At 38.5% G+C, this 24,464-nt stretch overlaps 1 protein-coding gene and 1 non-coding gene across 2 annotated transcripts in view; one reads left to right on the top strand and one right to left on the bottom strand.

The window, feature by feature from the left end:
* The window catches only part of cdk18 (cyclin dependent kinase 18), a 33,109-nt gene extending 9,356 nt beyond the window's left edge, over positions 1-23,753 (top strand). Inside the window, exons 2-16 of the mRNA XM_033966926.2 lie at positions 7,226-7,361; positions 12,179-12,315; positions 13,881-14,012; positions 14,364-14,420; positions 15,338-15,452; positions 15,920-16,014; positions 16,097-16,159; positions 16,896-17,019; positions 17,347-17,467; positions 19,082-19,179; positions 20,036-20,141; positions 20,214-20,256; positions 20,335-20,425; positions 20,990-21,067; positions 21,488-23,753. Of these exons, the coding sequence (XP_033822817.1) occupies positions 7,244-7,361; positions 12,179-12,315; positions 13,881-14,012; positions 14,364-14,420; positions 15,338-15,452; positions 15,920-16,014; positions 16,097-16,159; positions 16,896-17,019; positions 17,347-17,467; positions 19,082-19,179; positions 20,036-20,141; positions 20,214-20,256; positions 20,335-20,425; positions 20,990-21,067; positions 21,488-21,522 (1,413 nt within the window). The 5' untranslated portion in view covers positions 7,226-7,243 and the 3' untranslated portion in view covers positions 21,523-23,753. The remainder of the gene's footprint in view (positions 1-7,225; positions 7,362-12,178; positions 12,316-13,880; positions 14,013-14,363; positions 14,421-15,337; positions 15,453-15,919; positions 16,015-16,096; positions 16,160-16,895; positions 17,020-17,346; positions 17,468-19,081; positions 19,180-20,035; positions 20,142-20,213; positions 20,257-20,334; positions 20,426-20,989; positions 21,068-21,487) is intronic.
* Positions 23,754-24,071: 318 nt separating this feature from the next.
* On the bottom strand, positions 24,072-24,144 carry trnaf-gaa (transfer RNA phenylalanine (anticodon GAA)). Its single transcript has one exon. It is a non-coding gene; the product is annotated as a tRNA-Phe (tRNA).
* Between the last annotated feature and the right edge of the window lie 320 nt (positions 24,145-24,464).

Here is a 24,464-nt window from a genome sequence, read left to right as displayed (position 1 = left end):
AATAGGAAAAATTCCTATTTTACTTATTTAAAATTCCTATTTTATGTTGCCTGGTCTGATGAGTCTCGATTTCTGTTGAGACATTCAAATGGTAGAGTCAGAATTTGGCGTAAACAGAATGAGAACATGGATCCATCATGCCTTGTTACCACTGTGCAAGCTGGTGGTGGTAGTGTAATGGTGTGGGGGATGTTTTCTTGGCACACTTTAGGTCCCTTAGTGCCAATTGGGCATCGTTTAAATGCCACAGGCTACCTGAACATTGTTTCTGACCATGTCCATCCCTTCATGACCACCATGTACCCATCCTCTGATGGCTACTTCCAGCAGGATAATGCACCACGCCATGAAGCTCGAATCATTTCAAATTGGTTTCTTGAACATGACAGTGAGTTCACTGTACTACAATGGCCCCCACAGTCACCAGATCTCAACCCCATAGAGCATCTTTGGGATGTGGTGGAACGGGAGCTTCGTGCCCTGGATGTGCATCCCACAAATCTCCATCAACTACAAGATGCTCCTATCAATATGGGCCAACATTTCTAAAGAATGTTTTCAGCACTTTGTTGAATCAATGCCACGTAGTATTAAGGCAGTTCTGAAGGCGAAAGGGGGTCAAACACCGTATTAGTATGGTGTTCCTAATAAACATTCAGTTGAGTGTATATAATGTATTGCATTGTTAATGAACTCTTAATGAGTCATAGAAGTTATTTATTCAACCCGCTACAGCTCCCATCTTATTGTAGTACAGAAAAATAACAAGAAGGTCCCCACTATTACAGAGAAAAGTACCCGCGATAAATATTGACCCCCAAAAAATATGCTCCATCTGTCATGGCTGAAGGATAAGTCGATATAGTAATTATCGTAACAGGCCTAATTAATTAAAGCAGCACAGCTTTTTAGCATTTGAAATGCTGTGTTACTTTTTTTTAAGAATAATACTCTACCAAGAACACAAAACACAATGGATAAAATAATACATAATACATAAATATGTGATGACTGAGCTACCCCTGTAGTGGCGGCATGGTTTAACCTCCATGTCTGGTTATGTAACACAGTGCAGAGAGAAGCTGCGCACATAGAGTGGTAAACACATGCCCAGTAGTTGAGCCATACACAGAGGAGATAAGGCACTAATTGTTTTGAGTGTGGCCACAGAACAAAAGGCTTTGTCTTTATCATGACCCCTGCCCCGACTGCACTGGACACAAGCAGAATGAGACATGCTTGTTTCCCCCATGTCCTGTGATAAGACAGAGCAGACAGTAACTGGCTTAGAGCTCACGTGCCCTCAAGTAAAATAGTTATTAGTCTTCTTAATATACTTCTAATATGATTTTTGTACTTTGAGTTTGTACAACACTCCAAGGAGATCATTTTAATCACACAACAAGAATCAGTAGTTTAAATATTAATGTGTTTTGGGTTTTTTTTGTTTGTTTTTTGTAGATGGGTGGGGGTGTAACAATATACATAGCACTAGTAGCAGCGAGAGTAAATCTATAGACGTTACAGACTATTTAATAATAATACATTTTAACATTCAATTCATAAATGCAACAACAGATAAAAGGCATACAGGTAGTCTGAGGTTTATTATTACATTTTGTTGAAACAGACCCACTCTGAAAAATGATAATTGTGCATTATTTTATTTATAGCCCATACAGAAAAATGTATGACTACAGCAGCTATAGAGTAAAGTATATTTAACAGTTACTGCGTCAGACACTGTGAGTAATCTTGGATCCATTGTCCTCCTGTAGGGAAAGTGAGTAGTGTTCTTCACAGCAGCCACTGGAGCAGGCTGTAATATCACCCTGGGCCTGAGGTCAGCTCTGCAGCATATGACCCACTTCACACATGCACGCTCACAGACACACGTGCATGTGCACTGTCTCTAACACTAAGTAGCATTCGCACAGACTGGTTTCTGACTCTTTTGTACTTAATAATTTATTACCTTTTTGAGTAGTGGCACACTTTTTTGGTTGAAATGATTTCTTCCACATGACCTACTAAATTACTGAGGCAGATCTGGTATGTCATGTGGTGACAATGTTCATGTCAGTGTTGTGTTCTTCAAATTTGGCAACAGTGATTGTTTTGCTTTCTTTTTAGGTACAGAGATTTGCTCAGGGCTGGGGTTGTCAAATGTATTGAAACCCAGATACTAAGTGATACTAAAACTACTACAGGAATTAGACACCCATTTGTATAAGTACAAAATCAGATAAACAGGACAAAATATGACCTTCCCTTAATAGTTTTTGAATGGTCTTGAAACGTGGGTATTACTTGTTTTGTGGTATTATTATTAGTGTTATTATTATTGTGGTGTCAAGCGTCTGTAGTGAGTACTGATGCTTTTCCTTAGTATTAAAATCAAGTTTTAAATTTTAGTATGTAACGCCACTGCAAAATGGTGAATTATTAAATTAAAGATGTGAATCTGTTAACAAATTGGACATTTTTTTCAAGGCACATCTGGCATGACCTCAAGTCACACTAGAGCACTGTAAATCACACAATGTAATCAACGAAACCAATTAAACTATAATTGTTTTACTGCTTTAATGTTATATAATCCCTATGGAAACTAGTATAAATATTAACAAACATATCAGGGGAAATAAAGCAATCAAACTTCAGTTGATTAGATATTAGCCGGCATTGCATCAGTTGTTAGGGTAGTTTGTTTTAGGCATCCATCCTCAGGCAGCTCTCTCCCATTCTCCTGGTTTATAACTGATATCTCCATTTTCCTTCGTTTTTGGCTTACGGCACAGAAAAGACTTGCGGTTAGACAGACATGCACCATTGTAATGTGTTCCTCCAGTGAGAGCTCGTGCCCTCCACAGACTGTCTCCGTGCTCTTGAGCCCCACACACAGCTTGGGTTGGCAGCCTGTCAGGAGCAGTGACATGCCGGGTTCCATATACGACAAACGCACAAATCGTGGTTTCATTCAGTGCATCCGGTGGTCAGCCTGCCTGTCGCTGTGCTCAACAATTACTTGAACTGATTACGAAAAATCTACTATACATTTGGTTTGATTGAGGAGTGTGCTCTGTTTGAAGTCTGCTTTGTAGCACATTGCCATATATGTGCCCACTGACCTGTATCAAAATGCACAGCACATTCCCATCAATGGCCCCATTCTGAATGAGTACACACAGGGACAGCAGCATTTATTCATTTATCTATAGTGGGAAACAATGGCTATGGCTATACCCATTCATGCTAGTAAGAAACGAATTTCAAGTCCACCAGTATTCATGTTAATTGTTTTTTTGTTGTTTTTTGTTTGTTTTTTTGTCATATGATTTACATACAAATTTTAACAGCATTGCAAGTAGGTGTTCTCTGAGAACTTTTTTAACTTTCCAAAAATGTTTCCAAATGCTAATGGTGACTAAGATTTGTTTAAATAAGATACTATTAAATAAGTGTTTTTCTTGCATTATAAAAGATATTCCAGTGCCATATGCTGACCTCGTTCATTTCTCTTGCCATGTGGACATGTACACACAGCTGTCTCACCAGAGTCTGGTAAACAGATACTACCTCCATTGTCTTCTTCCTGTTATAGATCTCAACTTTAATGTTCCAAGGACACAGTCTGAAGTGGCATTTTCTGTTTGTGAACCACATAAAAGACAAAATAGTGCTCGTAAGACGTTACTGTGCAAATTTAGAGTAAGTTTTCTGGTTCACCTTGTTGAGATCTTGGCATAAATAAGGAAATAATGAGAATTATAGGTCAACTGCAAGCTAATTTATCTTGAAGTATACATTACTGTCATTACAGACCAAAATATCCACCAGAGAGTATAAGTCTCACAAGAACCATCTTTTGATTTGCCAAATCCTACAACTACAAGCAGTTAAAATGAGACCTCAAGGGCTTCTCTCTTAATACTCACTAAACCTCAACACCTACAGCCAATCATCCATCAGTGCTGGTGCAGGCTCTGCAGCTCAGTCAGTGAAGTGCTGTTCTAAGCTTCCAGATGAGACACGGCCTGTCTCAACCAATCAATCTTATAACTCTATTTATCCCTGCAGGGTAATGTAATATATACTGAGAATAAAGCAGCTTGTGTGTGCTCAATATGCTGGTTAAAGAAGATGTACTGTGCTTTTGTCTGCTATATTGCCTAGTTATAATCTATGACACCCATGGATCAGTATTTTGTACGTTTTAAATGATCGGGGAAATATTGTTTTGGGTGCGGGAGAATGATAATTACTCAAACTGGCACAGCTAAGCCTAAATGAGAAGGGAAAACAATTATAATATGGTGAAAAGCTCTGAAAAGTGCACACCTTTAAGACACTGACCAACCAGCTTCAGATGTGATTGAAACCATTAAGAGTGCAGGCTATATCTACCTTACCTAAGTACTTCACAAAATGAGAAAGCTCAATGTCAACATGATGTCTGGATTGATATCATATCTACTGGTAGCACAAAGGAGATCCCTCTAATATTAATGAACTATGAATGACACTATTATTGCCAGAAAAGTGCAGAGCCAGCGGTCATTTCAAGAAGAGGACTTTGCATAACCATCACCGCCACAGCCCTAATCACAAACAAGTGATGAGGCCTCTCCTTGACAACCCACACAATTATATTGTTCAACAGCCAAATGAGGAACAGAGAGAAGAAAAGACAGGCTCCTAATCAAATGCCATCTTTCCTATGTTTTCAAAGGCCACAGTGACACGTGGTGGTTGCTACACTCCCAGGTTGTATTGTTTAGCCTAATATAAAGTAGGACTGAAGCATTTGGGGAAAAATATCTAATTGCATTTTTTTCTGATAAGTATTGGAAATGCGATTAGATTTGTGAGTTTTGTTTAATAAAAAGATTCTGTTCAACGTTCACATGTTGAACTCAGAGGAATTAGCAAAAAGACTGAAATATGAAGTGACAAATCAATACAACAACATGTTCGTACAGTTCTAAACTACAGGGTGAGCGTTTTTTTTATGTAGAATAATACAAAATAGTTACTTATGTGCTGGAAATGTTATTGGTTTTGTATTTTTTTAAGCTCCAGAACCCCAGTAACTCGCCTTCATCTTGTAAGTGGTGTATAAGCTGTGGATCATTGAACAACAACCCATTTGAAGAATTGGCATTGCTCACACTTCATTATCCCCTGGCAGCAGATGTCAATAGCGTCCCTCTTGGGGTAAACAACAATAGACACCGAGCTATTTGAAGAATATTGGATAGGAAACTTGATTGACAGCTGTGTAGTGCATGTGTGGTATGATTAAAATACATACAAAAATTATGTTGTGGTGTGATTTCTATACATGATGGAAACGGGTCAGAATTTATGGAGTTTGCCTGGTGTAATTGCATAAATAGTGGCCTTATAACATCCCATGTTCACAATCTGTCATGTGAATGTGATGACATTACTCCTTAAGCTAATTAAGATGGCAAATTAATGAACACAATGTCTAGCAAAACGGATAAAGTCAGATCGGTTATTTTATTTCAATAATGGCATTAAATTGTCATGAACACATCCTATTCATGGGTTTCCTGTTATATGCAACATTGGAATGACTTTTTCCCATCCAGAAGATATAGTAATTTGTTTTAAATTGTTAATCGCTATGGCAATGGTCCTAATTTCTTATCATTCTGAAATACATGACATTAAAGCATAGGTGACATTGTGTTTTGTTACATTGTAATTCTCATTTAAACATCTGTATGTATTTATTAAGCATTTAGGTCACTACTTAACACCACAGTCAATTATGGTATAAGTACAGTATAAGTACTAAGTACAGCCATATATGAGTTGATCTTTTAGACACCTTCCATTCATCTGCCTCCACATCCATTTCCCTGTATGTATTTTTATATAATGGGGTTGTTTTAGTCTTGTTCTTTACACCACGGGTAGAATCTCACACACTAAAATAGCCTGATCCTTCTCAGTGTGAGAAATCCCCCTTTTCTCTCTCTGCTCTGTGGATTATTGCCTCCATCTCTGCCTTTTGTGCTGCGATATCTGTTCGATTTATGGCTGCCACCCACATCTTCTTCATCTTTTTTCATCGTTTCCCTCAAACATGAAAGTCAATTCGGGTTTCTTTTTTTTTTTTTTTTGTAAAAGACATTAAATAAATGCTCCTATGTTGTTTGAGTAGTGGTCTTGTCAAGCGCTGATAAAATTTCTGTCGATACTCACGTGTTTGATTGATCTGTGACAACGGGAAAGGATATTAGTGTGTATTTGGAAGTAGGTGAAAAGAAAAGAACTGCGTGAACTATCAGAGTACTTTTAGGTTTTAACTAACTGGATTTCAGCTTTTTGTAATTAAGGATAAATCAACATTACAATTGACTCCAGTAAGTGCTATGTTTAATTTGAACATGTCTACTTCATATGGGGACACACCTGGTGCTATTTCCTTGTGTAGAATGACCCTCAGTATGACATTAAACTCATCTATCTCCAAATGTGTGAATGGGAGTGCTTACAAGAGGATCCATGGATCTTTATTAATGCTGTACGTTTCCAAGTAAATAAAAAAAAGTCATTTTGCTCACCCACTTTATTTCATCCCTTACCGAACTTAATTTTCAAACTTTGCCTCATTAATTTCCCATCGAGTCGTTTGTGGTCACTGCACCCGTTCTCCCCGTTGTCGTGCAGCGTGGCGCCCCCAGTCTCAATTTGCAGGTGCTGCTTTGAGCCTGTCATATCACGACGCTCCATTGAGCTCTAAAAATAAACTCAGGAATGTGAAGTCCGGCTTATAATGACCACACAACTGTCTCGTCTTTGGCCGTAACGAGCAGAAATACTCGCTCTTTTAGATCTCTGACAATAAAGCAGTCACGAAGACCCCCTAACATGGGACTGGGCGGACAAACGCGACAATGACAAACTAGTAGGGCTGCCGGGGTTATGTAAGCGGCTGGGAGTGGATTGATCAGCTGCCTACCCGCTGTTCTGTGCCTCATTATCAGATGACAGGCATCTTTGGAGCAATGGGAGAGACCGAGTCTGCGCTCCTGTCATGTGACCCGTGTGTACCAGCGTGTACTCGCACTTGTGGCTGCTTTGATGTGTTCTGTAACGGAGTGGAAGCAGAAACACATGCTCATGTTCTGTGTGGAGAGGTTGACCAATGCATTATCTGTGCAGAAACTCATGTGTCTTCCTTCTGCAGACTGAGGACTCGGCAACCATGAACAAGGTGAAAAACTTCAAGAGGCGTTTCTCCCTGTCTGTCCCTCGCACTGAGACCATAGAGGAGAACGAGTTCACGGAGCAGATCAACCAGCTGAACATGAGACACACTCAAGGTAAGGGTTCTCAAACTTTGGGGTTTTGGGTTTAGTCTTTTATGCAGGGTCCTTAGCAGTTGTTGTTTGTTTTTTTTGTCAATTTTGTTACATATTTTGTCCATCTACTCAAGTTACGTTGTAGTAGTTATATTGAACTGGTTTGGTTTAGTTTAGACCAGTTTAGACCATTCTGTTTTCTCTCTGGTTTAGATCTGGTGGTACTCAGAGACAGGCCTGTTACAATAAACCTATCGACTGATCGTTCAGTAATGAAAAATGGAACATCTTTTGTGGGTCGGTATTTATTGTTGGTATTTTTTCTTTGTACCAGTGGAACGTTTTTGATGATTATTTCTATAATATTTGAGCTGTAGAAGGTTGAATTATGAACTAAAATTACAAACTAATTGCTTGAGTGTTGCTTTGTGCTATTTATTTATTGCAGCTTGTGTTTTTGAACAGTATTGTAGAATTGTAGCCTACTCTTTTGGGCATAATTCTGCTTTATAGTTTGGTTACAGTATTATTGTTTATCATCTATATTTACTTAAGCAGTATATCACACTTCAAAATATGTTCTCGTGACAGGCCTATTCAGAGAGATAAGTATTTCCGCAAATGGTACTTGGTGTGAAAAGTTTGAAAATGCAGTAAAAGAAAGCTGTCTTCTTATTTTGAGCTTCGTGGGGACATTTGACAGAGTATGGTAACTCTGGATCAGGTGATCTTGCACTTGCAGAGGTTGTTAAATCCCTTGTTTTTACTCTGCCTGAGTTGCATGAATGGTGCTGTGCTTTTTACTGTGAAGTGTGAAAAGCAGAACTAGTTTAATTTAAACAGTTTGCAGTGGTTGAAAGTTAGTTCTCACATTCCCACCGTATATATCTAGGATTTTAAGTATTCAACACAAGGAATTTGTAGGAGTTTTTTTTACAACTTAAAGAGGTCAGAGCAGAGGTTTTTTTACAACTTACAGAGGTCAGAGCAGAGTTTTCCCATCACGGTAATGCTAACATCCCACTTCCTGGTTCTTGGATAATAAAAAGCTTTATAATTAGATGCAGACAACACATATCTGTCTCATTTTGACCCTAAGAGCTGCTTCTACAATATCAGTATTGTGGTAAAACTAAATTTGGTCAACTACATGGAAAAAATCTGGTACAGACATTTTAAAAGTTCCTGGAACAATATATTTATGAATATTTAAGGAAGTGGTTTATCCATGAAATAAAATTGCTCTTCCTGCTTTGTTGGTAATAGTGATCATAGAGTTTTTCTCACTACAGCTGTGATCAGACTTCAAAGAGATGCAGGTCGCAGGGATGAGAAGAATACACAGCGTTCAGTCTTTGAGTGGATCTGCTTTATTATGTAGAATTTGACCATGGCCATGAACAACAGTCATACAGTGCAGTTTATGTATGCTGCATTATACAGGAAATCAATAGTAAATCATGGTGTGTGTGACCAGTTTGTTTGAGTAACTTTTACATACTAAAATGAAGAACTTGATGATACTCCTGTCTATTTTGGTGGTTTTCTAATTCTGTAGAATGTGATGATTTTCCTTATTCATCACATTGTATTTTTGTATAAAATATTCTAAATTATATTATATTAGTGACTAGACCCAAGAACAAACTGTACTGCAACAAAAATCTTGTTTGTCTGTAGAATATTGTGATGTCATCTGAAACCCATCAATAGTCTCTGTGTGAAATCTCCTTGACTGGCACTTCATAATAGTTTGTATAATGTGAAAAGTACTTCATGTGAATCTGACAATTAAGGGAAATCTTTCAGAGCAGCTGCTGAACTTTTATGCATGTTTGTAATACGCATAATTATTGAATGCCTCATTTATCTTTTCGACTGTTATCAGCAACACTAACTTGTAAAGCCAGTAATGGTGGTGACACCATGAAAACAAATCGGATACTTTTGTTTGTTCCCCAATCTGGTAAAAAAAAAAGACTTATTTGTGAGAGAATGACTCACGGTAAGCTGAGACAGTTTCCTTGAATAGATGTGAAGTGATAACAGATGCAGACTGAACACGCCAAGGAAACACCAACTCCGACTGCATAAATATGAGTTTTGAGAGCCCTGTAATCAAGTGTCTTCATCAGATGTGCTTGTACTGCTTCTCCAGACCCACCACCATTTAAATGTGCATGTTAGTATATTTTCAGGTCAAGAAATATGTTATGAGCAATTCATTTTATACTGAAGATTGCATAGTTTAATAGGACAATTTAGTAGAAACTATGCTAAGGTGTCTTTTTTAGTGTTGTGAAGGTGTGTTTTGTTTTATTCAGGCTCTTTTGGGTAATCGTGCATGTGTTGTCCATCTCGCCCGAGTCAGCAACCCTCAAAATATTTCCATCTCACTGCTTACATCTAATACTCTTAGAATTATCGGGTTCAATCTATGCTATCTGGGAATGAGAAATGGGTTTTTGCTCATACAAACCTATATTAAAATGACCAAATCCTACAAAATCTTGACACAGATTTACAGAAGACATTCAGAAACAAGAATATATTAATAACTTGACAATTTCTACAAAAATATTAGATTCCATTTGTAATTCTAAGGGGACAATTTGCATGTTGAAATCTATGAAGCAAAGCCAGCTGTGTGTACACATCAATCAGATTTGTGCTGATCATTTCACTGCTCAAATTGCCACTTCAACACAATTCAGCTTTCAAGACAGATGCAGTTTCCCGTGAAAGCCTGCCAGTGTTTTAAGTCAATAAATTTCATGCCATCTTAGATTTTGACGTCGTAGCTGTTGTTCAATGCTCCACATACATAATTGGAGAACTCCCTAACATCGGCACAGTACATGGCACAGTTTGGGACGGAGTACAGCACGGAGAGAGCATGTGGAGAACCATATTGGATTGTCCTTTTGCAAACAAGTTGTCCAGCAGGAGTCCTTCCAATATCTCACAGCTATCGGGATCAGTGTGTGCTTGTGTGCGCATATTACCCTGACCTTCATTAGAATTGAGGGATCAAAGGAGCACTAGCTGTGAAATTCAAATGAACACAAACAGGTTGGCAGTTCACGCACAACACACACATCTTTCATATCCCTCATTTCAAGTCTCTTTATGCAGACTTTATTTATATGCCACGGATTTGTCTTTTAAAAGGTGTAAAAAGCCGCAACGGGTTTTGAGACCTTTATAATATAGACACAGCGAGTATGACATTTGCGTAAATCAGAATCTTTTATCTGCATTAGCTGTTTATAGCATGTCGGTGTGGCTTTTAATAATTTGTGCTTTGCTATGATCTGTGGTTTGGCTGTCTATATCAAAATTAACCTTTACGCACAAACATTTACGTGGGCTCATGTTAATTATGCACTAAATTAATAACCACTCCCCACTGTAAACAAGTAATCTGATAAATATTAAGGAATTGACTGACTGATCTAAAGGTTGGATGTTATATCCCAGTTCCTATCCGTTGTTGTGCCCATGGGGAAGATACTCAAGCGTATCTTGCATCTATATAACTGTAGCCTAGCTTTTCTGTATGGTTGAGTGCCCAGTTATGTTACAAAAGTGCTATTTCAATGTCACCATATACAGAAGTGTGATTTATTTAAGTTCTTTTATATAAATTGGTTGCATCTGCACAGGTTTATTTCATCCATACAGTGCAGATAACATCCACGCACCAGGTCAGGGGTCATTATTAATCATGAAGTATTATATTAAGGTTTGTTAAGTGGGAGAACTACATGAGCTATTCAATATAAGTCCTCGAAAATCAGAACCTCCAGCGTCTTTAACCGTTGTCTTGTCCCCATGGAAACCGGGATTTAAAGCACCTCTCCCTATGAGAAAACAGCTGCTACACACACATACACATGCACACATACGCCTACACACACGCCATCATTCACGATCAAACTCGTCTGAAAGCATAAAGCAAAGCACGTTCACAACACACCAGGGCATCAAACACGCAACCCTCCACTGCGAGCGAACGGGGATCAAAGTGGACGGCAGTGGCAGCTTTTTAATTGTCCGACATATTCAGCGAAACTACATGTACAGGTCCTGTCCACCGCACCTCACTTTGAACAGACGGCTTTGTACTCAAACAAAAGAACCGCTTTGTAAAGGATTCGATATTCATTTATTTTGGTGAAAGAAAGCAGCTTATAAAAGAGGAATTGTTGTTTTTGTTCCAAATAGTGTGTGTCCAGAGTAGAATAATATGCGACAGACTTGCGCCAATGTATTTTACGGTTTTTATTATTTGATTTTTACCATTTACTTAAGGAAGACTGAATTAATTAGCTAATTGCAACCTTTCCTTAATGCATTGTTTATTAATGAAAGGTTGAAATTTCAGTGAGGCCATTCAAATAAAGATGTTGAATGAACTAAGAGTGAACTAAGATTGATTCAGGGAGTAAAATGCTTTATAATTTGATGCAGGCAGTACACAGTGGTCTTATTTTAACCACAAGAGCTACTTATACAGTATATATCTACTAGGGAAAGATCAGGTACATGACCTTTAATAAAGAATGAACGAAGATATCATATTGAGTAAATAGCTTAAGTATGAGTCAGACTTATAACTACTAACACGTAACATAACCCTTTAATTTTGTACTTAATTAAAATTCTGACCCCCAATCCCCCTCAATAATTCTTAATAATCTATTCATATATTGCTAATTAAGTTTTCAGTTAATTCTCTTTTTCATTTTGCTTGTTCCTTTTCTACCACACAATGTCCAAATGATTTTTCACCAGTGCTTTGTCAGTCATTTCAATATGTTTTTCTGATTGTCCAGACCTGACACCAGAGCGGTTGAGTTCAGCTTCATACGATGCCAGTCCTGTGAGTCCTGAGCCTACCACGCCCAGTGCCCACTCCCCCTCCCATCTGCACTACCACAGCAAGGCCCAGCACAGACGCTTCTCTATGGAGGTAAGGCCACGTAGACTTGGTGCACTGTCCTAGAACACTCAGTAATAAGGTTTATTTAAAAAGGCTTCTATAACTTCAATAAGCCACAGCTACACCAAGGCATAATAGGACTTGTAACTGGGTCAACAGGAGAAAACTGGCCATTCAGCACATTATAAAAACAACTATTTCTACCACTGTTATGTCATAAGAAATGTTTTATTGTTATTACATATATTTAATCATGCATGTTTTATGATCCACAGCTGAGAGCACACGCAAAGTGGTTGTTATGTCTTCTGCTAAGCTGTGCTCCAACTTACTTGTTGAATCTGCGGCATCACAATAAGATATATGTTTCTCAGACTTTTTACACCAAGCACCACCTTTGATATAATTAGATCTAATTCCAGACTTTATCAGGCCTATGTTAGGGCTAATTGGTCTAAAATGAGACTAAATCAGGTTGATGATAAAACATATGAATGAGTTGCTTCTTAATAATAATTAAGCCAAAGGAGGATAATGGTAAGGGTGCACTTTATTGTCCTTCAATACCACTGGGCCAACCTATCAGGAACAGTGTGTTCCCGAGACATACGACGGATCTCGAGCTAGACTTGGTCAGGACTAGCTGCTTTGGGTGGATGGAGGAACTGCCCAGAGGAAACCCACCCAGACACAGGGAGAAACATGCATCCTGTGGACAGAAAGCCCTGGACAGCTCGGAAGTCAAACCCAGAACCTTATTGCTGTGAGATGAGAGTGCTAGCCACTCAGCCCCTGTGCTAGACAAACAACATGTCTGGGTGTTGTGTCCCCATAAACAAAGCCAGATTAACCAAGAAAAGACAATCCGTTCTCAACTTTCATCACGGTTCTTGGTGTTATTTTCCTTTTCCACCTTTGGCAGCTCAATGGGATGAGTCACCTTGAAGCCACATGCACCCGCACACACAAGTACACACATACACACTTCTATCGGGGATGTAAGAGTGATCACAGTGCCACAGATCCCAGTGGAGCTGTATGATTCACTGCCCGTCTCACACCACGCAGCTAAAGAGGGTTTAGGCATGTGATGGGGAAGTCAGCGCTCTGGAATGACACAATGAACTTGAAGGAAACATATTCATGCAAAATTGAGATTTTAGAACATTTAATCTTATTTTTCCCTTCCCATTTACCTACTCAAAGTAGTTTTCAGAGTGATTCATACATGTTTGAGTAATCTTCAATTCAATTCATCATTCAAGACATCATTGCTATGAAAATTCCTCTTTCCCCCTACCCCCATACACAACCGCTGCTCTTGACTGACTTAGTTCTTTACAGTTTTCAGCTGGACATCAACAGTCTCAAATATGCACTTGGACAGAACAGAAGTATAAAACCAGAATTAAAGGGGAAATGATTATGCAAGACTTGATTTTATAACAAACTTGAAACACCATTCTTTTTACTGTGTGATCTGTTATTACCTTTCTTCTGTCATTCATCTGTGATCCTAGGACATCGTAGGACAGTGGTAGTCCTACACATGGCACTGTCATGCATCCATAGTGACACTGTGTATGTGTTTCCAGGATGTCAGTAAGCGCATGTCTCTGCCCATGGACATCCGTCTGCCCCCAGAGTTCCTCAAAAAGTTGCAAATGGAGAGTGAAAACTCGCCCCTCTCCAAACCGCTCAGTCGAATGTCCCGGCGGGCTTCACTGGTCAGTGTCACTTATCCACTTCAGTTTGGCTCTAGTCCTGTTTTCAGTCCTGTTTAAAAGTCAGCTACAAAGTTTGTTTCGCTCGAGAGTATGTACTTATCCTTCAAGAGCGATATTAAGTATTAAGTTCAGTTCAAAAACTTTAATATTCTTATTCTGTCACTGTTGACATTATACACTTTTTTATATCTTTATAATCCTGCTAGAATAACTGCCAAATGGCGCGTGCTCTTTCTTCCAGAATTGAGTAACCAGTAAATATGGCTAAATTAGACATTTTAGAGATACTTACTGTACTGCTCTGTGCAAATAATAAAAAAATACTTTAATCCTCCATTCTGTTCTCATCAGTCTGACATCGGCTTTGGGAAACAGGAGACGTATGTGAAGCTAGGGAAACTCGGTGAGGTAAGTATGTGAATAACCTGGTTAATGAAAGCATCTCATTCTACAGAGACTAGCCAGGTTTGAATGACATTAGAGTTGGATTTAATTTAACCTAATAGATGTCTGCTGTGGGTTTTCTTTGCCAAAACGTCCACTTAATCCTAAATCATGTGCTTTGTGCCAGAGTCTGAGTCAGTGTAAAACCTTCAGACACATGTGCCATTGATTTAATGAGAAACTAGAGTGACTCATCTGTTTGGGCTCTCAGCTCTTACAATATGAAATCAAAGGATATTTGTAAGCTTATAGACAAGAGGATTCATCACAGTACGTGTAAATCCAGCACCTTTCATTTGGATTAGATGGTCCCTTTTGTCACAGTAGTGAAAATGTAGCGGTTCAAATGTTAAACGGACCTATTAACACAAACCTATCTAACACTCACTGGTAAATATGTCAGTTTAATATAAATTGAAGAAATTCATAATAAAATGCATTGATTTGTACTTGGGACAGTCACAAGTAAAGCACCGTTACCCAATTAATAAGGTGTTTTGCAAAGGCTTCCTCTGAAGTTTTAACATACAAAAACAAATTATTTTATGAATTTCAAATTTGGTACATTTTAATTTGATTCTACATACACATTTTCCATGTTGAATAGCCCTTCTGATCAAAAGAAAAGGATGCTGTTTTATTGACTCTATCATACAGTCGTTATTATGCTCATAATTAGAAATGTTTACAATGTTTATTCATGGTTAATCAAACATGTTATTATAATGTTCTGTTTTTCATAATGAACTATTGTACAACAGGAGGAAACCTATAATATTTTTGACTATGAGATGTGAGAGCACCTGCTCAGAGCCATGTTTCAGAAGTACTGCTGTCAAAGTGTCACCTACACTTGTGTCTGACAGTGTTTGTGCTTCCAGGGCACGTACGCCACTGTGTTCAAAGGCCGCAGTAAACTGACCGAGAACGTGGTGGCTCTGAAGGAGATCCGCCTGGAGCACGAGGAGGGAGCGCCCTGCACCGCCATCAGAGAAGGTACTCACCACCACCACAGGGGCAGCTGCCCTGCATCTCAATGAAACTGCTTTATTATGACAAACAAAAACTGACTACATATCGCTGGGTCTCAAATTGTTAAACGTACAGTAAGATGAGCTCCTATATAAAAGGGTAAAGAGATTGTTTCTTTTTATTCTGAATCCCCGCACTTGTGTTGGCAACAGGGTAGTCTACCTAGCCCCACACTGCAACTAAAAAGGAACTGGTGTATTTTTTGGCACTAATGTCCATTCTCCAAACATGCTGTGTGGAGTTTTTACTTTGCCCACTTGCCCCCACTGGCTGTCTTGCCCCCATGTTGGGAAATAATAAGATTTAAAAAAAAACTCAGATAAGTATTCTAAGTCATTTGAGAGACTTCTGATATGATTTAATACAAATACCCTTTTTTGTAACTTCACTTCAGTTGAGAATGTCTAAAAATCAATCTCTTGTATACACAGTGTCCCTGCTGAAAAACCTGAAGCATGCGAACATTGTTACATTACATGACATCATCCACACGGACCGCTGCCTCACACTGGTGTTTGAGTATCTGGTCAGTAGTTTTACATACAAACTGCACATTTAGAGCCACTGTGAGGCCTGTAGTTTACTGTATGTGCTGTTATGCGTTGCAGGACAGTGATCTGAAACAGTATCTGGATAACTGTGGGAACCTAATGAGCATGCACAATGTGAAGGTGAGCCGCACGGGAGGAAATGACTCACCCACTTTAATGTGTTTAAATGTCAGAGAAGTGTACACTGTGGCCTCAAGTCCCCTCTGCAATTCTTTTGTTTTATTCATGTGTGTTGGGTTTACAGGCCCCAACACGGATTTTCAGAGCTTTAAAGTATAAGCTAGTGTAATGTTGCTCATGTTTTGTTTCATTCACACATATTTGAGCTATCTTGCTGCTTATCAGCTCTGTCCTCTGACTCTAGCGTGTGACGCCATCAGGTGGTCATACAGAAAGTCATTCATATTTTTTTTTCACTATGCTGATAACTTTAATGCCACTAGTTATTGTTTTTTGTGTCATTTAAACTGCATTTAGTTCATATTAATATAGACTGTTTAATAGCTATTCATTTTAGGTCATACTGCAAAAAAGATTCAGAGTTAAGGTGTGGAAAATAATGTTTTTAATTGGTTTGGTAATAAATATGTGGATCTTCATCTGTGGAGATCTGGAGGTGGTTTCCCGGGTGCAGCACTGCGGGGCCCATTGCTCTTGTCAGGTTGCAGCGTTAAAGGATGGGTCAAATGCACCTTCACTTTATCCAAATTGCTTAAAATTGTCCTCTTCTCTTTGAAAAGGTTGGCTGTAAAAATGCACAATTTCAGATAAAAGGAAAAGCGTTAAAACAGAGCTTGACTTTACGACAATAAAATCGCTTAAAATATTCACCACTGATAACTTTCTTCTGCTGCAGATTTTTATGTTCCAGCTCCTCCGCGGTCTGTCCTATTGTCATCAAAGGAAAATCCTGCACAGAGACCTAAAACCTCAGAACCTGCTCATTAATGACAAGGGGGAGCTCAAACTTGCAGATTTCGGTAAGAACGACCCATAATAGAGCGTACACATCCACACGTCCACGCATATACTCCGGGGGGGATAGTGGTGAGATTGTAGCCAAAATTGCCTTCCAATTATATTTTACTGCAACACTGAGATCTCTTGTCCTGATGACTTTAGCACCCGTACTCTCTGTATCCTAGCAACTGTGGCCCTTTCTCTGGCTGTTCTGCAATATTTTACTGTGTAGATAAAGCCAAATAATATTTCCCAGCTGACATCACCATTACAGCACACAGATGAGAACAATATGGTGTGATGGGAAGACAACTCTATGCTTAATACAGTGTATTTTCTTAATCTAGGTCTGGCCAGGGCAAAGTCTGTCCCCACTAAGACATATTCTAATGAAGTGGTGACTTTGTGGTATCGACCTCCAGATGTTCTACTAGGCTCCACGGAGTACTCCACGCCAATCGACATGTGGTGAGTAACTTGGCTTGTACAGAAAGAATAAGGTGATATTATGATTACTACTGCGAAGGGCAAATGGGTGTTACTCAGAGCTACAAGGTGGATTTGTTCGAACACTAGTCATTTTTCAGGTAATTTGTCCCATTTAAAGTAAAGATGTGCTCTATGTTTGTGCTGAGTTCAGTGCTTCATTCATTAATTCTACAAAAATCTGCAATGTTTTTGTATTTGTTTTCGCCATAAACAGCCATATTTGTTTGGATAGGGATTTACCATTCATCTCCCTGATTAGCTCCATCTGCCAATCCATCTGAATTCAGGGAAACCAGTGACCAAACTCACATCTTCGCAGTATTGGAGTGTGTATTCTGGATCCCAGTAAACTTCTATACCATGTACGATCAATGTAACTTAACAGAAAATGCACAAGTTCTGTATCAATAATATAATCAATCTATAATAACAGAAATGTCTGGACAGTTGTTTTTTGCTGACAAGATGCAAAAATGTATACAAATATTTTGTTTCAGTAGTGGCAAAATACTGTGACGATCGATACTGTTATTTCTACACATTTATACTCCAAAAAACTGCACTGCTTTTTGCACTCGACTCCAGCCTTCACAGTGCTACATTCATGTGAGCACTTACAGGTGCAGTGAAGACATGCTGTCCTTTTGTCCGCTCCTTTCCACTAGGTTTGTTCTGCTCCACTCAGACTATAGTGAGAACAATAGAGCAGTCAGAGGCAGGCTGCTCATGCTGCTCATGCTGACAGTCCCGGGTTCAGCTCTGGCTTTTGGGAAATCTTATTGTATTTGCACTAGGCTTGAGACTACCTCTTGTATAACTTTTAGGTATAACTTGATATGAACACCCTCATATTAGGATCATAATTATCATTTCCTAAGAAAGAAAATTTGAAAATGAAGTCACTATACATATTTTCTATTTAAAATATGCACTTAAATTTCTTTTTTTTTTATCTATATATGTAATAGATTATCTCAGAGGTGTACTATGTAACTTTTCTGGCGGATGATTGGTTGCTATTTGGAGTTTGACAAGTAATCTTCCACATTATGCCACTAAACAAACTTCATGGGGACGAGCACAAGACCAAGTTACTGGTCATATACTGTATGTGGAAAGGCAACCCTGCTGTCACTAAGAATGCATGTTTTTCGATGTATTTTGAACAATAAAAGCAGCTGAAAAGTTACATAGTGCATCTTATAATGATTTGTATAATGATTTGCTTTGGACAAACATCAAATAATTAAATGGAAAAGTCTGACATTTATTTACCGTACATCACATACTGTTTATTTAGAGTCAGCATTTTATCTTTTGTCACTTCATGTCCAAACCCATTCTTCTTCCCTGTTATGTGATATATTAGCAGTTTTCATGGTGCTCTGAGCTCAGCTGTGTCTCCCACAACATGGCAGTGCTGAGTATGTTCTCCACATGGGGCCTCTTCATACAGCGCAGAACAAAGACTGCCCACACGCACTATGTTTGCTCTTTATGCCTAAAGTGTACTATTGTTTCATCTAAAAGATTTCGAATGTGGACTGACTGTCTCTTTATCACCTCTCTCATGCCTCCCTCGTCACTGCTCAGGGGCGTGGGATGTATCCTGTATGAGATGGCCACGGGTCGACCCATGTTTCCTGGGGCAACAGTGAAGGAGGAGCTGCACTTGATATTTAGACTAATGGGTACATTTGCACATTATTACCGGTACTTCATTTCATTTTAGATGTTTTGATTGCACTGAAAAACATAGAAAAACAAGTGTCCTACTGTGAGCGGGCTTGCATCTCCATAAACAAGTCCCACTGTTTTTAGTGAAATTTGAACAGTTTTACAGGCCCTTCTGGGGACTGGTGTTACAAATTAGTCTAGGCTATAAACACTGGGATACCTGCATCGGATTGCTGAATATTTAATATATGTTTGTTCTGTCTATCCTCATTAAAAAAGACTCTTCCTTGGCCTGGAGAAGGGCCTACAGCTGCTTGTCTGGATAGAAATGTGGTTACTTTGGCTATATTATTCCACATATGGTATAAAATGAATCAATCTGTAGAGAATGTTCCAAAGTATGGTTTTCATTTTCTATTTCTATTTAAGTTACAACATGTTACGTTAATATTGTTTTATACATTCCCATTTCAGTATTTGAAGATATACATTTTAAGTGGATTTTATAAATGACATAGATTGGATTATGCCCCCTGCCTTCCATATCCTTGACCCTGGTGTGAATAGATGGTGTAAAACAGTTCATGCACTAGAAAGGAAGAAAATTACGTTTTAGCCTATCACAGTCTCATCTGTAGTGTCTTATACTTTATAAAGACTGCAGCCTCAGCACATAAAGACTTGAAATGTAACAGAGCTAACCACCCAATGGACAGACAATTACTCTTCAATTATGAGCACTTTTATTCTGGGCACTGTAAACTGAAATGTTTCAAAAAGCAATCATAGTTTAAGGCAAGGCAAGTTTAGTTTAACCTACTTTAACATACTTTAACATAGCAGTTGAGTGGTATGTCTGTTATTTCACAGGGACACCCACAGAGGAGACCTGGCCTGGGATCAGCAGTAACGAAGACTTCAGATCGTACCTCTTTCCTCAATACAGACCTCAAGCTCTCATCAACCACGTACCCAGGTAAGTCTGATTCCTGGCAACAATTTAAATACTTTATGTTCTTCTTTATGAACTTGAATTTGATCCCTAAAGGCTAGATACTGAGGGGATCGACCTGCTATCTGCCCTGCTCCTGGTAGGACATGCAGGATTGACAGTTTTAGAGCTTACGCGTAGACGATTGTAATCACCAGCGTTTGTTGTGTAATTGCAGTATGACACGAGGAACAGGATATCGTCAGAGGCTGCACTTCGACACCAGTACTTCCAGAGTTTGGAGGAGAACATTCACAACCTGCCAAACAGTAAGAGTGATAGAGTATTTATTGCATATGTAGTGTATAGGAGTTTATCACAACATTGAGTATAGTTTAAAAGTACATTGATGGACAGGTCAGAATTCTTTGATAGAATTTGTTGTTTTATAGTGAATATTATTGAGATCCTGGGCCTGTCCACATGAAACAAAAACTGGCATAAAGTTGTATGTCAGAATAATTAAACAAAAGTTAAATTACTTTCTCATAATAGCTTCAGAATATGGTGCTATTATTCAAAAACATGTGTGATAAATGTCAGCTGAAAGGATTTAAAGCCATGCGAAAATGATAGCAACTTTGTGGAGTTGAAGACATTAATGATGCGTTTCAACATTCATGGATCATTAGTTTGGATATTTCTTTCAAAAACAGTAAACCACCCATAGAGTTTTATATGCCTCTGCCCTCCATCTGAATTTATTGCATCAAATTCAAGAATACAGTCTATACTTCTACTCGCTTCTACTGGGTTATTGTTCATTTTGAAACAACACCACGACTACTACTCCCCCACCTCTGTTTAAACTTGTTTTTTCTTGCGTGTTCCAGCCGCCTCTGTGTTTTCCCTCAGAGAGATCCAGCTGCAGAAAGACCCAGGACATCGCACTTCTGTGTTCCAGCCTTTAGGTGGCGTACCATCCACACTACTTCTATATATTGAAGTCCTCATTTATAATCTTATCTAATGGCTGTAATTCTGTATTCTTTCCAAAGACTTTTCAAGATAAATAGCTTTTTTTTTTACTTGACCAATTAGCCATGCTTAAGCTGACAGCATGTCTCGTTTAAAGAACCATAACAGTTCAGTTTCGTGGGAATTTAAATGACAATAAACTGTCAGCTGCCTAATTAAGGAGTCTAGCGGTAATTACCTCCTCTGTATGCAACAAACAGAGCAAATGCTTTTACCTGTCATGATTTTGCAGTAATTAGTTCCTGATGCGGTGTCTCTGCAAACACTGTTACTTTATGACACATAACCAAGCCTCACGATGTGTACGGCCTGCGTTTGGATACCGCTGTTAATCCCAGTGTATTTCCCTTCAGCCCGTGGAAAAAACAGAAGACAGAGCATCTTCTAGAAGTCAAAGGTCACCGAAGAGAGACTCACAGCACAGAAACCAACGCAGACGCACAAACTCACAAGCGTGTTCCATTTGGAGATACCCTGCATGGACCTAACAGAGCACCGCTATCACTACATGGATGAACGTGATGAGTGAAACGGATGCACTTTGAATGCCTGTCTTCATACAAACACAAAAACAAACACAAAAAATAACAACATCTTTGCTCTCACTACTACTAAAGCAAATCACTGTTACAACTAAGCATAAAGTTACATTATAGTAGTATTAGTAATCATAAACTTCTTGTAGACAGAAGAGTGCTTTGGTCATTCAAGAAAGCAAGAAAGGCAAACAAGTACACTGTATCCCCATAATATTCACCTTAATAGGAGATCTGGTACTGTTTGACAAGGGCATACATTGCTAAAGCGTTAATTACTTGCTGGTACATGTCAAAATATCAGAATAACAAAGGTCTGGTTAAAGGAATATTTTATCAACGACATTAATTTCATTTGACACTAAGCAAAGTATGTGGAATTATACAGTACAAGAACACTAATGTACAGCTTCAACGAAATGTGGTCTTATGTTGAGAAATGTTTCAACATACCCAACACATGTAATTATATATATGTGTGTACAAATGTGAAGCTTGGTATGAAAGTCACAGATGAATTTAAATGGTGTGACAGCTGTGATTGGATCGCTGCTTGTGATCAACCTCAACAGTAGCATTAGCGGATAAATATAACAGCACAAATACACAAATACACTCTTGTCTAAAGGTACAGTATCATAGGTACTGGACGTGTTGCCTTGCTCCACGTGCCCGATGTCCCTGGGTGGGTGTTTCCATGACAGTGTTACATACATTCCAGTTATTGAAGTTGCCTTAGTAAAACTGTGCATGATGTTCTGGCTTGTGGAGGTAGTTAATCTAGTGAAGCCATTGTTTTTGAGGCATTTGCTTTGTGTCTGTAAATAGTCTGTTTGAGTGTGTGGTGTGTCTCCTCTTTGCACAAACCAGAAGTGTCCTATCAGGCTTGCTCCCTTCCCATCTTTTTTTTTTATCCTGTCTTTTACACAACCAAACCTCCCTTCAAAATGATGGAATTTTATGTCCTAAATTTTGAGTAGCAGTTTTTACCAATACCCTAGTGGACTTGGCTTTTACTTCATTTGGACTACAATTTGATTCAGCTTGACTGGACTATGAATATTTAAAAATGTACTGACTTATGGACCTAATGACCCTTGACTTAATACTAAAAGTGCAATACAAATTACTTGGCCCTCACTGTCCAATTACAAGATACAACCATCAGTATGAAAATATAAATTCTATGTAGAAACGTGTCTTGCTTGTGTAGATACAGCAGTGGTTAATGAAATGGCTCAGTATGAGGTGACTTCATGTGGAAGACGTTGCACTTGTCCTCTATATGTCTTCCGCATCTCTGCCAGTAGAAAAGTCAATAAATTGAAAACAAAATTAGTGAACTTGCAATAACTTGACTAACTTGTAATTTGACACGGTCTAAAAAAATCAATTAAATGCAATAGTGCTCCCTAGTGGACAGAAGTCTCCATACAATGTAGCTGTGCTGCAAAGTACAGTGTGGCTGGAGGGCTCCTGTGCACAACTGACATCCAACACATGTAACAATAGTACTGTTAGCCTTTAGCCTGGCTGCATTAGGCCTTAGGTTTAAAATTACCAGTAAAATAAAACCATATCTTGACTAGAAGAAATTGCAACTGTTCAAGTGCCCTTAGAATATAGACGCTTGCATGCTCAAAAATGCCACTACAGGTTTCTACCTCTTAAAGTATTCTATAGCCTGGGCCTGCACAGTTCAGCATAGATGAGAATAGATGAGAGAGATCTTTTAACAGAGTCTTGAGGTCGTCATTGCTTTTGCGTAAGGCACCCCACTCCCAAATCTGTGGTACAAGTATTACTTCATGTTTAATAATATTAAGATATTTTCTGCAATGAAAAAAGATTATATATAGGTTTATGTTCCCATATTTCTCAGTGACATGTCTGCTGAAATAGAGAATTGTATTTAAAATATTTAAAATGTCTAAATGTTTTATAAAAGATGTTTAGATTTTGTATGATATAAGATGTGATATTTTGTGTGATTTATTGTCTACACTGCTATGAGAAAATGAATGTATTGTTATTGCCAAGAGGTTTAAAAGTGAATAACTGACTGATTTATGAATAAACACTGAAAACTAAAACACTATGGCTTTTACAGATATTTTTTATATTTTTATTTATTATTTATTTATGTTTGTTTTTTCAAGATTGCAAAACATAGATCTGAAAACACATGTCAACACAGACCGTCCATCTCCACTGAATTATTGAGTCAGTTTCATTCTTGAGTATGCTTATGTTAAGGTTTCATTGAGGGAGGTTGCTATCTAAAAACGTATTTGGGCTTTTGATCGAAATATATATAATTTAAGTTTATGTTACACGTTTAAGATTATATTTCGAGTTTCAAATGCTCCAGTTATTGTGTCCAAAATGTTCTGATCATCACTGCCGAAACCCGGGATCGAACCAGGGACCTTTAGATCTTCAGTCTAACGCTCTCCCAACTGAGCTATTTCGGCTCTACATTGGCACGCGCTGTTGCAGTGTGAGATTATGACCAGAAGGGGGCAGTCATGTTCTGTGTATTTGAATTATATCTCGCAGTTTCTTTTATTTTAGAATATTTCAACGAATAGACCTAGCCTGTACTAATTCCCCATCTTTAGTATGATAGGGTAGGCCTATTGCTTATTAGACAACTCTGTGGACAGATGTGAGTAGGCCTGTAGCCCAGGTTTGAGTGCTGCTGAACGACTTTGCCCTGCAGGCCTCATCCCACATAGATGACCTTCTTCTTAGTTCTGTATAGGTCTGAGTTACCTCCATCCCACACAAAAAC

Source organism: Periophthalmus magnuspinnatus, chromosome 5, assembly GCF_009829125.3.
Source record: "Periophthalmus magnuspinnatus isolate fPerMag1 chromosome 5, fPerMag1.2.pri, whole genome shotgun sequence".
NCBI lineage: Eukaryota > Metazoa > Chordata > Actinopteri > Gobiiformes > Gobiidae > Periophthalmus > Periophthalmus magnuspinnatus.
The sequence above is the reverse complement of the archived record's forward strand: the minus strand, read 5'-3'. Positions and strand labels throughout refer to the sequence as shown.